Consider the following 14,267-nt stretch of genomic DNA (forward strand, 5'->3'; position numbering starts at 1 on the left):
CGTCCAAGAAGATGTGATAGGTTGTGATGATCAGCCAGAAAGCAGAATAACCAGGGATCACGAGACGAGTCGGAAGCGGCGAGGCAGTTGCAGCGAGCGAGTGGAGGACCAGCAAGTGGCTGCGCATGCGGGACTATGCGGCCACGCTGAGTGGCGGCGAGCAGCTGCCGGTAGCTCCATGAGCTGCGCCGCACCACGACAGCTTTCCGCGACACGGCCGGCCTCGCCCCTCTTCACCAATGACGGTGATGCTCCTGCAGCACTCTGCCCTCCGACACTACAAGCTGCCCTCTCCTCCGCCGCCACGAATGACGAAGCCCGCCCCGGACGCCTCCATATACTGTAGCGACTACCAGACGAGGAACAATAACAACAACAACAACAACAACAACAACGGTAACAAGCAGAAACGAACGCACCACAAGCTGTCGCTGCACCCGCAACAGCAGCAGGGCTGCAAGACGACTGCGATGCGCTACTACCGTCTATGGATCTACACGTGCAATGCCGTGCTGTTGGTGAGCGTGCTAGGATTCGCCATCGTGGCGGGCAGAATCGTGGTGGCCGACCCCCGGCGGTACCTCGTGCCGGGCCTGTCCCTGTACCAGCCCAGCTTCCTCTACGCCTACCTGGCCCTGGCGACGCAGAGCGGCCTCCTGCAGCTGGTCGGCTGTTTGGGCGCGCTACGCCTCAACGAGCGGCTGCTCAACGTGTACTGGCTGCTCCTCCTGGTGCTCCTCTTCGGCGACGCTATCGTCGGCGTCGTGTGGGTATTTCGCTTCGACAAGATCTGCGCCGACTTGCGCCCCACGCTGAAGCAGCGGCTGGCGGCGGAGTACGGCGTCGACCGCGACTTCACGGCGCTGTGGGACGCGCTCCAGAGGGACTACCGCTGCTGTGGCGTCGACGGCGCCCAGGACTACGCGGCGGTGGCCAACCGCAGCGCAGGGGCCACCGTCTCGGCGTCGGCGGGGTCTACGGCGCCGACGGCAGCTGCTACCGCCAACGTGACCTCGTTGGGCGGCCCCACTACAGCTGCTACTGTCGTCGGGTCGACGACGACGGCTGCCGCCGCGCCGGACGTCGGAAAGCCGGAGTGGCTGTGGAACGACCACGCCCACCGCCAGCACGACAGCGGAGGGCACGACATCGTGCCGGAGAGCTGCTGCCGATTCCTCGGTGCCACTTCGGAGAGACACGCCAGTACCGCAGGCTCGTCCCCGATGGCGCCAGACTCTGAAATGGACGCCAATCGCGTTCCGATCGAGGCCAGCCAGCGGGGGGCCACCCTCGGTCCCAACCAGCAGAACGCCCACCCTTGCGGCAGCGCACCGGCCGTGCCGCCCTTCCGCGGATCCGGCACGGCGTCTGCCACCGTTACGGGCGCGCAGCCGCACTACCACACCACCGGTTGCGAGGCCCGCCTACTCCTCTGGCTGCGCCAGAGCGCGGACATCCTGTTCGTCCTCGGGTACTGTGTCATCGCCTTCCTCAAGCTGTGCTTCCTCGGCATCCTGCGGTACGAGATCCGCGAGATGATCCAGAAGATCAAGATCCTGCAGGGCGAGATGCGGCCGCCACCTCTGCTGCTGACGGAGCTGGGCGGCGGCGGTAGCGGCGGCGGGGCGGGCGCCATCAGCCCGGCGGGCGTGCCGTCGCCCGCACACGCGGCCGCCGTGGCCGGGGCCGCTGCGGCTGCGGGCGCCACGCCGCCCCACCTGCAGCCGCTGCTGATGAACCACACGCGCGCAGCCTCCGCCGCCAACAACGGCGACCTGATGGGTGGCGCCGGGGGCGTGGGCGGCGGCGGCGGCGGCGGCGGCGGAGGCGCGGGAGGCGGCGTCCGGCAGCCTCCGGACAGTCTGCAGGCGACGCCGCTGCACGCCGCCGCTCTCTCCCACCGGCACCTCAGCATGCTCAATAACGACGGCACCGACTCCGACACCAACAGCAACTGCGCCCTCATCATCTCGGAGGACGTCGGCGCGGGCAAACCCGTCAGCAGCGGTCCTCGGCGCGGCTGCGGCTCCAACGGCAACAACAACTACGAGATCCACGAGCTGCAGGAGCTCAACAGGCTGCTCTCCAGGCACCAGACACAGATCTGACTAAGGTCGTTGCTGCTGTGGTGCTTCCCTCTCCGGGGAAGGCACTTCTAAGTTCGGCGTCGAAGCTCCTACACCGCAGCCCCTCCCCTCGCTTGACAGCTTTGCTTCTATGCTTGGAGATCAAACACGTGCGGTTAATTTGTCCCGTGTGTTTGCCACTATAGGACACGTTAGCACGTGACACTTTTTAACAAAAAAGTGTAATATCGCAAAGAAACAGACTATGGGTAGTGCAGTGTACGTATAAAAACACACATAGACAGTCACTTAGCTGTCCGACAATTGTGAACAAAACCGTCTCCTAGATGAAATAGAGCCAGTGTGGACAATTTCTGAATCGTGTGATCGAATATGTGCTAATCAAAAACACCAATCAATCTAAATTAATCGATGGTCTCTGCATCTCAAACAAAAATTTATGAGCTATGTTTACTTTAGAAATGTCTGTACCTAACTTGTTCATCGTCACCGTTATTTTCATTGAATAATCTAACTCACAGGTACGGCAAATACATCCTTAGTATATCTCGAGCATATCTTTAAAAAAATGTCTGTAGCAGCAAATTATCAGTTAGTCTCAAGCGGAACGAAACGACCAAACGTCTGACATCTGTCCCATATCATAATATTGACATCAATATTGTGCACGAGTGCGTCTTCAACGATTCAGCATCAACCATCATATTTATTACAACTCTGTGCCTCCCCGGGACGCGAATCCGGTTATTTTCCGCGGTCAGTGCTTTCCAGTGTGTGGCAGCATGAGCATCTAACGACCAATATAGAAATCTATGCGATCCTTTCTCCCTGAGTCAACCCTGAAGAAAGGATTTCAGGAAGAACGAATGCTGAACGGCCTACGTATTGATAAGTGCCCTGTACCTCTCCTAAGAGACATCATCTGCCTTTCCTCTCGCATTTATCACAATTACAGTTTACCCTGATGTTTTATTCTGTAATGTGTAAGTTATTCAGCTCAAAAAGACCGCTCATTGAGTATTTCAAGGTATGCCGACCGTCAACGGTAAATGTTTTAGTTTAAACTCTACATTAAATGTTATTTACTCTGTAATTTTCTGTACATAGTCGACTCAGCTGTGTGGAATTAGTTTGGTGGGATATTTCATGCATGGGCATTTACAGAGGTTAAGAGAAAACAGAAGGATATCAGATCTTGGACGAATGGCAGAGCCACGCAGTTCTGTGACTGCACTGTCTAGACGAAGTTGCGTAGCACGCGCTTTCCACGGTCACTGCCTGCGCTATCGTTTGAGCTAATGAAAGTACTCTTTTAGCAACGATTTCATTGTAATCAGAAACGAGCGCCGCTTACGCCTGGTACAGGCCGTCGCACAAAACAACCCTTAAGCAGGATTGGAGTGACTCCACGTTACAAAAACGACATTGAAAATATCTTCAGCAGAGAAAAGGCATGCGACTACTGAGTCTCAGGAGAGACTCCCGGTAGGTTTTCAGGTCTCTTGGCTGTAATAATAATAATAAAATTTTAGACCAGCTGGTCTCTGCCCCGATTATCACGTGAGATACGCGCCGCTGGACTTGCTTTGTGACTAACTACTGAGGGGTTGAATTAACTTCACAGACATGAAACGAGTTAAGGCAGATGAAATCAATAAAGATGCAGTGAAATGAAATGATACCCCTGAAGTAACTTTCAGAAATACAGAACCCCACTGCACTGAATATGTCATTGGTGAATAAAACAAAATATTTTACGCAGTGGTATCATCGCACATTCAGAATTAGTTTATAAAGCAGGCCGTTGTTTCCCGCTAGTGGTGTAACGTAACAGGAGACACACAGAAGCATTAAAATGCAGGAGAAATCTGGATGTAAATTCAGACGCTGACTCGATATCTGAAACGAGCCCAGATAATGCAGATGACATAGTGAAGATCATGAAAGGTAGAGATCCGGCTTCGAATTCTTTCCCCGTTAACAACTTCCATCTATGACTAAGGTTTATTTCAGCTATTTCTATGCTGATGAGTTAACAATCCTATTCATTTAGTTTGTTTAACAGCTGTATAGCCTCAGAATAAGCGTTAGATACTAGATTTTTAGACTACAAGTACCTGTAATGACTGGTTACGTCCAGTATTTGTACGTTTTACAGTATGGCGCTCTATAGTCAGTGACAGCACAGACAGTAGTACTGCGCTGAACCACCAGGCTGCAGCACTAGCGCGGCAGCATGCGGTAATTGCGGTGGCACCAGTCACCATTAGCTGCAGCATCCGTAGCTAATTTCCAATATCCTGGACATTAGCATTCCCCTGATCTGTAGGGTCACAGGGCAGTCGCTTCTGATCCCTCTGGTGAGCTCCACCTGGTGTACTGTAGCAAGTTAAGAACCGAAGGAAAACAGTCTAAAGCATCTGTTACTTGGTTGTTCTTTCTGAGTCCGGGGCGATACATCGCCTACGATCATCCGTCGCCGTTTCGTAGCTATTCTCGTAAATCCATCACTATAGCAGCATCTGTAATTACATGCAATGATTTGTGATGACGGCAAAACAACACATTTGTCTATCCACATAATTTTCTTGTGCCAGTCAAAATCTGTTAAATAAGCAAAGTAAGAGGCATCCGCTATCTCCTGTATTCACCGACTGTTCATTTGCGTGTCACATACTGTTCCTTATCTCTCAAAAGTTGAAAAATATTTAAAAATAGAGCCAAGTGTATTCAGGCTTTCGTGGGGGTTTGAGCTGATGGTATTTAATCGGATTATCGACCTCACCTTGAAGAAATATTTCGACAAGCGGCTTACTCACTTCAATTGAAAATTATAAGTAGAAAAGGGAACCCGATAAAATTTCATCAACAGCGCATGGATATAGAATAAATAAAACGTAGAATTATATTTTGGATCTCGCAGTATAATGTATGTCGATTCTCGCTTCTAAAACTTAATCACGGCTTCTGTCTATATTTGGAGGGTCGGAGGGAAATTTTCGTTTCTGATTGAAAAAAAAAAACAAGGTGTAAATCACTGTGCAATATGATATGGTGATTTGTTATGATTCACTGATAAGTATGTCATCTCCATTCCTTGCGCTCATAGTTGTCAGTCACCTTATACTTATTACTGTCATTTCTTGTCCATATACGTTCATTTAAAATCCATCGCGCAACTTGTGGCATCAAAAACGTTGAATGAATTTTTACAGGGACACATACGAAGCTACGATTAAACAACTGTAGGAAATTATTCATGTCGTCCTTTGAATTCTGGGAAGGCATTCGCTCCGTTGAACATCAATGACAAATTAATAAGGACACGCGATAGCGGATACCAGACGTGTTCGCGCGATTTTCGATACCATGTTCACAAAGTTACTCAGCTGGAAAAGAGCCGGAGAAAACAAGATGACTGTGTTACATCCATGATGGCACTACGAAGTTATCATCCAAGTTCAAGTTCTAATTTGCTTACGGCCGTGAAATAAAGACTGTAGAAATTAGGACCGTAGACGCCGCCTATCTGTTTTCACTGGTCCTGTAATATCAATTAATAGTATCAAACACTGAACGCTTTCCTGCTGACTTTATTTTTTCGGTTATGTTACGAAACAAACGCTATTGGGATAGATTTGGGTCCAAAAGCATTCCTCCCTCAAATTTTCACACAAATCCTTCACACCGATGTTTACGTCTTTTATTAGGAAGAGGCATCAATCAATGACTTTGAAGTACGAGGAAAACGTCAACAATATAAGAAATACATAATGAATTAAGCTAAATACGCCAGTCAAAGCGCAACATGTTGCTACTGCTCCTGTTTACGAGTTTAAGGACACTAAACACCTCAGGTTCATCACCCTTCCATTTACGTCCGAGGACGGAATCGGTGCACCATACGTCTGCGCCTGGAGTCTGAGAGAGTTTTCTGAATGTTTGCGTAGCGCGTGTCTGAGGCGGAATGTGAGAACCAGCCCGGTATTCACCTTCTGGGATGTGTGAAACCACCTAAAATCCACATCCACAGTGTTCGTCACATCGTCTCTCGTGGTTAATCCGTCGGAAGGATTCGAACCGGAGCCAGAGTGCCTCTCTTTCCAAGAAGCGGGATCTTAATCGCGCATGTTTATCGAGGCGTGTCAAGTGCAACAGGCATCCGTACAAATGTCGCCACTAATGATGGCTCACAGACCTAAAAAATACGTACCCGCGAAGAGTTGATCAAAAGTATAAGGATTCCATGTAAGGGATTTCAGTTCAAATGGTGCGACAGCTTCTTACATTTTCCATCTTTAGGTGTACAGTATATGAATCACAGTGCAGGGATTTTATACCTTCTTTAACTACGTCACTTCTTTTTCAGTGACTTCAACTTAAACAAAACTCTAAAGATGGTAATGTAGATGCAGCACCCAAAATTTGTTTCTTAGTTCCTACCCTTTCAACAATTTTACCAACGTTTATAAGTCGATGTACGTATGATTACAAAACGGTCATTAGTGCATATTTTCAATCATCAATGCGCAATTAAAACATGACGAAATTGCTTGTAAATAACATCTGCTTTGCACGTGATAGCAATTACATTTTACACTGTGTGCTTTGTATTTCCCAGAATGAATGTTTGCTGCTTCTAACGGTGACGTGAGTTTTACTTTCGAAGTTCCGCTGGACTGATTTGGTAACAGATAGCTACAAACATATGATTATGTATTTTCTATGTGATGATTTGGTATTTTAGACAAATAAATGTAAAAATTCATACATCCTAGTTGTTTTCCACAATGAATTCTTTGTTTCTGATATCAGCCTTTGAAATTCTGGTTTTTGTCTTTTAAACTCACGCTTATGTAAGTGATAATTACTATACATTACTACCTACTTTTGTGTTGTCTGTATGTCAACGAAAGATTTCTTTCAGTATTCTTTCAGTTTTCTCTCATAATTCTAAAGCTGTCTGCCACTGTGAATGATGCACCATTAACCAGCAACTGCTTCTCCTTACTCTTTAATGTGTTTCGAGGAAACAGTCGCTTGGGACAATGCATTCCTTTGGCAGGCTGTTCAAAATGTGTTTCAAGTTATCGCACAGTCATGGCCGTTTCCGTCATCAACTAAATCGTTAGTGGCGAAAATCCAAGCACATACAACATTTTTTTCTCGCAGTTTCATAGCCTTTTTCGGATAAGAGAATTCTTTTATGATCGGTGAATTTATTCTTTCTCAACAGTCACGAGAAAGCTTCCCTCTATAATTTTAATTTACTCTTGGCATGATTAGGAACACCAGGTTTGCTTCTTTCGTTCTTCTGCCAGCATCTACTTTAGTCATAATTTAATGCAGCGAAATGAAGGGTTATGTGTCACTTTTATTAACGTAAAAAACACACATAATCGTTCGCTGGAGGTCACGATATCGAGTCTGCAAAGACCTGTCGTCACTCTTCGTCTATACGAACAGAAAAGCTTACGTATCATGTCGCCTACAACGACAAAAAAACTTAACATCAAATCGCCTACAACTGATCAACTGTCACTCAGAGGCTTCACTTACAGTACTTTGTTGAGCTTCTCTACTAGTAATAGACAAGGCCAACTGTTGACAAAACTTGCAACTGTTTTCGAGTTTCCTTCCGAGCCTCGGCACAGGAAGTCGAGAGACCATCTCCTGAGACTTTACATCAACCGAAGTCTCAACTATCATTCTTCTACTAACAGGACTGCAATATATCCGATAAAACTAGCTCTATCCTTGGAATAATTGTGGACCTATGCATACTCTGAAATCACGGAATATTTTGCTCCGTTATTAATGTGTTAACATCTTTATTTTATAAGGAGCGATTGACACTTAAGACTGTATCTGATCAATTATGTAAAGACACAGAATAATAAACAGGGGAAATAAAAGAAAGACAGAATGTGTTATTAGAAGCAAAGATTTTCTGTAAGTGAGACAACATTCAAAGGAGAAAACACTTTATCCAGTGACGCACCACTGAAAGCAGGCTGTTCAAGACTTGTTTCAAGTTATCGCACGGCGATAATTGTTTCCATTGTCAATTACAACCAAGTATACTTATAGCAGGCAATAATGGTCGATTGTCAAATTACTGACGACTGCTTAAGCCCAAAAGTTGGTAGTACAGAGTTATTAATTAACTGTGGGAATATTATAGTTGGAATATCATTAACAATAGTCTGTGTCATCTTCCCAGTTGAAAATGTTCTACTATAGGCCACACACTATTTTTATAGATGCACTGCATTTGCGTTCGCATTAAAAATTAGCTTGCTGCACTGAGATTTTTTTACCGTCGGGAAAAATTCTGTTACAGTTGAAACTTATTGTTCATACCGAAAATATAGCCCTTGAAGTCAACAAGAGACATAAAACAAATTAAAGGAGAGCAAATTTCAAGGCAGCCATGGGCTGATGTATCTCCGTATAAGGACGAGAAATTAACATTTGCCGAATGCGAAACAGAGGAAACAACACAGCTACTTAGCAAAGTAGTGAATCATAAGGTTCAGCATCTCAATTTGTATACAACTTAAAAGCTGAAGTAATAAATTGTTTAAAGGCTCACTCACAATTTCGGAGCAAATACTGCAAAGCAGGAGATCGAGAAGAGTTACCACATTATATTTTCTTCATAAAAACACCCACATCCATTTATGGCAGACTTACTACCTGAATATTTACAAAATAAATAATTAAGAAAATAATTAACAATTTTCTTCATTGTCACTTACCACTTTCCTTTTTAACGTGCATCACTTCCGTAATTCCCGTTACCTTGTTTATAGTCGATAAATAATGGAAAGAAGTACTTCATTTAATGTCTGAATGTTGCAATTGATGGAAATTTGCTTATAAGATGCCAAAACCATGATTTTTAATTATGAGCACTAGGCATTTTGATGTCTCGTTTCTAGAAAAATAATTTTGAGACCGTTGCTATACAATGAGAATGACTGAGTAAGACTAAAGGTAGTTTTGACACAATTATCTCTCGGTTCTTAAAAAATATATTGGGCGTTATAGATAACTGTAAATCATGTCGGTAGCGACATACTAGAGCTGTTTACACACGATATAACATATTGTAGTTATTTGCACACTATTATGTACAACTCACGAAATTCCCATAGAGACGCACAAACTTTAGCAGTTAGAAAACATAGTGATTATTTGAACTACAATAAGCAAGCGTTACACTGGCCATATGATATAAATATTTATAGAAGCACATTATTTGGTTTAATTACAAGAGCCAGTTGATAACTGGTCTCTTTACAGTTCTCTGATACGGGTTATCAAATACTGCTGTAGAATATTGCTTACTAGAGTAGTTTACAAACTGACTAATCTATCGAAATGTCTCTAGAGTGTTCGAGGCAGCTGGCACAATATGCTCGGCGTATCTGCTGCGCATTACATATGAGAAACAAACTGATAGGAAAGTGACGTCTGCATTACAAGTGATGGGTTTGTTTCCAAACAAGTGAAGACGTCGAACTACTTCAGTAGATTTTCTTTCCTAACTTTCATAATGATCCTACAGCAGCGCGACAGCTTGCTGAGAACTACTACTAATCTCATATTGTTCTTCACGGCCTCTGCACAATCTGTCAGTGCCATACTAATGGCCACAGTTGCAACCTTAAGCTACTGAGTGTTTCTGTCCATTAATATTAATACTCTTAGTATATATCAAATGCAGTAATTTCTGAAAGGTGCACATAAAGCATTGTTGGGATTAAATTTTTCGAGACAGACGTAAATTCCTATAGTGACTTAATAGCTCTACAAGCTAATGAAATAACAGAAGAGGAAAGAGCATCTGTAAATAACACGCCAAATACGAGTTTACACGAAGAATTTTACAGCAAATGATAGACATCAAATGAGTATCTAACCTCTCTCCCTCTTACTGAAAAGTGAAACTTACTCAATAATGAGTTGGTAATTCAGAAAGATCAGGTCCTTTTTAAATGCAAGTTATCTCTTTGTTAAGAAAATGGAATCGTATTTGGTACCTTCATTTAAGGAAGCTAATTTTTCAGTGAATTTCATAATTATTTCTGGCTTTTTACTATCTTGTTTACGCCCCATAATTGGAGTATCTCCCTGTTTTGCAGTAAATAAATAGTCGCTCAACAAATGTTCAGAGCATCTAGTTATCTGAAAGAACGGACACTGCTGTCAAGACACATTCCTACAGGTCCAGGTACGATTGGCGCAAATTAATAGTGTTCTTTGTAACTTTGTTCCCACTCCTCTACGCATATAATGTTCAGTTTATCTCGCTTTTTTTTATTCGATCATCTGATTTCCTTGACAGCCTTTTTTATTATGGTTCTCACAAGAACCTTATTCGCCAATGATCTGACCTGTTACAACTGCACGTTTTAGTTTTTATGCCCTCTTTGAAGTGCTCCACATCGCCCTTTACACTTTATTCCATTTTAATGCGGCCTTTGTGGCCGACGGAGTATCTGTGCTTACACAAATGCCGTGCTGGCGATGGCACGTTGACAGAGCGTCCACAAGACCGGCTCGCAGGAACAGACCCGCGCGTGCCCCTCGCGCACGTGGCGTTGCTACGGGGCGACTACTAACTACAATGCGCACCGGGGTGTCGCGTACCGTCGGGCTGCAGCGGCCAGATAGTAGTAGTGCGGTCTGCCATCGACAGGCTGCACGGTGCGCGTCCCTACACTGCAACGCCAAACCGCTGTCGGCTGTGCCGTAACAAAGCATCCATCGGCTGTCAGTGGTCGGCACACGCAATCACAATTCTGTCCTACCTGCAGTCAACGTCTCCGTGCTGTTTGCACGCTCCCGCCCCTTCCTCTCCATGCCCCCATTCTCTCTCTCTCTCTCTCTCTCTCCCCCTCTCCAATCATCTAAATTTGGAAAGATCTTTTTTTATCAAGAAGGTTTTTTTTTTTTTTCGAGTATAAGATTCTACAGTCGATGCGATTTTTACAACACACAAAAAGCTTTTGTTCTGAAATATCCGACACTGAATTTAATCAGTGTACGTGAATATTAACAAACAACAATAATGACAACAGTAAAAAAGACTCAATGAGAAAATGCACTAGAACAGCAAAAAAATATGGCATGGATCACTCCGTCGTACATCTACTTCCTCACCCGTTGACCATGGGAAAAGCTGAGTAACTTAGAAAGAATTTTACATTTCTGAGACATATTTGCGGTAACAAGAACAGCTTAAGATTCTATACTGAAGTCTGAAATTTAGTGATGCGTGGTTGTTATTTTTAAAATATGGAGCGTTTCAGTTGCTTGATCAGTTTAAATGCTGCAACATAGCTAGTGTTCAATGTTTACTTTCTTTTTGATTCGTTTCAGACAGTGGAATGTTTAACATCCAGGCTAAAGGGAGCGAGGAGGTGGTCGTGGTGGTTGTAAGTGATGGTGGTGGTGTTGCTGGTAGAAGCAGGACGAAGAGGAGGAATCTGTTAACATCAGATACCTCCCAATACTTTTACTTCGTATCCAGGTAATGTTTATAGTACACAAAACGTAATTTCTGTGTATTCATTTAATTTTCTGTAGCAATTGGCACTGTGGCCAAGCACAGAGTGCGCAAAAGGGCTGAGTAGCTGTTTTTAGAGTCAGTTCGTAGTTAGTTATACAGTCTCCAGAAACTTCGACACTGGAGCCACTGAATTCAATGGCCCAAGCAGTGGTCTTCTTATGTTTGTTGAAGCGGCCTCTTTGTAGATGACTTGAATTCACTGCAGCATTAGCCGGAAACATGGATTCGCAAAATCAATTCCAATCTTCTTCTTCTTCTACTACTACTACTACTACTACTACTACTTCTTCTTCTTCCTCCTCCTTAGCTTTTGTCCTGCAATGTACCGGGGTCCGCTCTTTTGGATCTCTGTCTCCAGTTGACGTGATCTTGTACTTGATCAGGATTGAGGTCCACTGTCTTCAGACCTATACGGAGGGTATCCAGCCAGCGCTGCCTAGGTCTCTCAATAGATAGTTTACCACAGGCTTTCAACGAAACGAAAAGAAACTATACCAAGTCCCTACAGTAGTTGAAATATCAGATGTGTGGGTGTGAAGACTCTTCAGATGTGCCAGCACTGGCAGCAACGGTCCAGTTTCATCGGCGATCGCCAGAGAATGCTGTTATCCAGAAGCCGCTGTTAACATATTTGTCACTTGTGCACTCTGTATTTCGTCCTACCAAAGACCACCCTAAAGCAGTATCCCGCCGCCATCATCACCTGAAGATGACGAGCAAATACTCGACGAAATATTGCGGAATTTTAGCGGCGTCCGTGGTCAAAACACATGAAGGTCTTGGCAACGATAATGTCTTATATACCTCAATAAATTGTGTAGTGGCGTAAAAAATAGAACTACACTTCTGGTATTTCTATTGCAGTGTCGCATACACATTCTATTTTAAATAATATTTGTTTTTAACACAAAATTTAGTCATCGTACTGGAAGTTAGGTGCAAATTGTAAAATCAGTTTGTCCTGTATATGCTGTCCAAAAAACCCTGCGATAATGGTACTTAGGAGCCGAAATACGGGGTGGGGGCAGCTACTCACAGAGGTTCAATATGAGGTCAATTACCATACGGCAGTGAAACTTGGTAGATATTCTAATCCGTTAATGAGGAACTGATTTACGCTGGAAAAACATTTAGTTCCAATTTTGGCCTCCAGCTGCAGCTCTGTCGCTGTCAATGCAAGAAAGACATAAAGAAGTATTTCAACATGTTATGGATTGGTAACGGGACGTTGGTAATAAAGGACAAACAAGTGAGACAGGTATAATGTTGATTTTACTACTGAACTCCACTTACACATTTTGTTCCATATGAGCACCGGGCACGTGGACGAGATGTTGTACAGCGCCAGATTTTCACCTGGTGGTCAAATTTTTTTCCAGTGTAAATCGATTCCGCATTATTGCATTAGCGTATCTACCAAGTATCGTTGCCATACGGCAATTACGATCCACACTAGGTCTCCGTGAGAAGCCGCACTTTAATTATATCCACCCGACACGTTTGGGAAAATGTTTAAAGATGAACTACGAGTTTTCTTTCTTTTTTATGTAATTATGTGACGTTTTCACATTTCACACTTATCATTATTTAGGTAAACACGGCTACGATAGAGCAATACAATCTGTTATTCTTTGGGTTGCGTGTTGTCGGTGGCACCCGTCTCCAGCAACATTACTGAAACACATTTTCCCCCCAAAAGTACGCCCAGTGTTTCGAAAATTACTCTGAATCTTATTTGCTAGGTACGTTTATGAAAACGAGCATTATCGACTGTTCCACAATTTTACAAAATTTCGTTTTCTGACAGAATGATCACATGTAGTAAGAAATGATTCATTTGAGTTGAAAGACAATAAGGACGTCAACGGATTGTGGAATATTCGATGTGTTCAGCTTAGATCAATCTCCAGATACTTTGTACTGCGTGTTGGAGAAGACGGGTATAAGTAGGTAGCTATCTCTTCTCTGACACAGATTGGCTCATATCTGGCACAATAGCGTGCCGTGACATCGATTCCGGTGACTAACGGCCGTTCCATGTACGGGTAGCATGCGCAAGAACTTGTCCTTCCTGTCTCGTGTTCGCTGCAGTATCGATTCAGCGTGCCACCCTTCAGACAGGAAAGGGAGAAGTAAAGACCTGTAGCCACCTTGTTCCACTTGCTATTTACCAGTCAAATACAGAATGAGAAAAAGCACTTCTACGCACTGCGCTAACACAATCTGATGACGGCTTTACCGTTGTACAATGATGAAATGAAATACTTATTTTTCCCATAGCAATCATGTCAGTAAATTAGACCAAGAGATATCATCGGTTTTGCTGCGGTAACATCATGGTTTTCACTCATCTTGCATCCTCTTCTCGCTTTTACTGGTATGTTATTACATGTACTGACAGATTATACTTCTGTGCAACACAGGTATTCGAACCCAGGTCTCTTACTTTCACAGGCAAGACTCCACCAGCTTAGTCGTCCGTGCACCCGAAAGAGCCATACTACAAGCTTAATTATGCTAGTATCTCATCGCAAATTCTTCGAAATTTTCCGTCTGTCACATTCCCCTCGAATCCAGACCCCTGGATGTACTACGATGTA

The 14,267-nt window shown here is 44.3% G+C and overlaps 1 protein-coding gene across 1 annotated transcript; it reads left to right on the plus strand.

Annotated features, from left to right (window-relative positions):
• The first annotated feature begins 239 nt into the window (after window positions 1–239).
• Window positions 240–6,859, plus strand: LOC124594381. The gene is made up of 3 exons (XM_047132750.1): window positions 240–1,007; window positions 1,392–1,611; window positions 1,753–6,859. The coding sequence occupies exons 1-3, from the start codon at window positions 240–242 to the stop codon at window positions 2,106–2,108; spliced, it is 1,344 nt and encodes a 447-aa protein (XP_046988706.1). The 3' UTR covers window positions 2,109–6,859.
• Window positions 6,860–14,267: the final 7,408 nt, after the last annotated feature.

The sequence above is a fragment of the Schistocerca americana genome, chromosome 2, assembly GCF_021461395.2.
Source record: "Schistocerca americana isolate TAMUIC-IGC-003095 chromosome 2, iqSchAmer2.1, whole genome shotgun sequence".
Classification (NCBI taxonomy): Eukaryota; Metazoa; Arthropoda; class Insecta; order Orthoptera; family Acrididae; genus Schistocerca; species Schistocerca americana.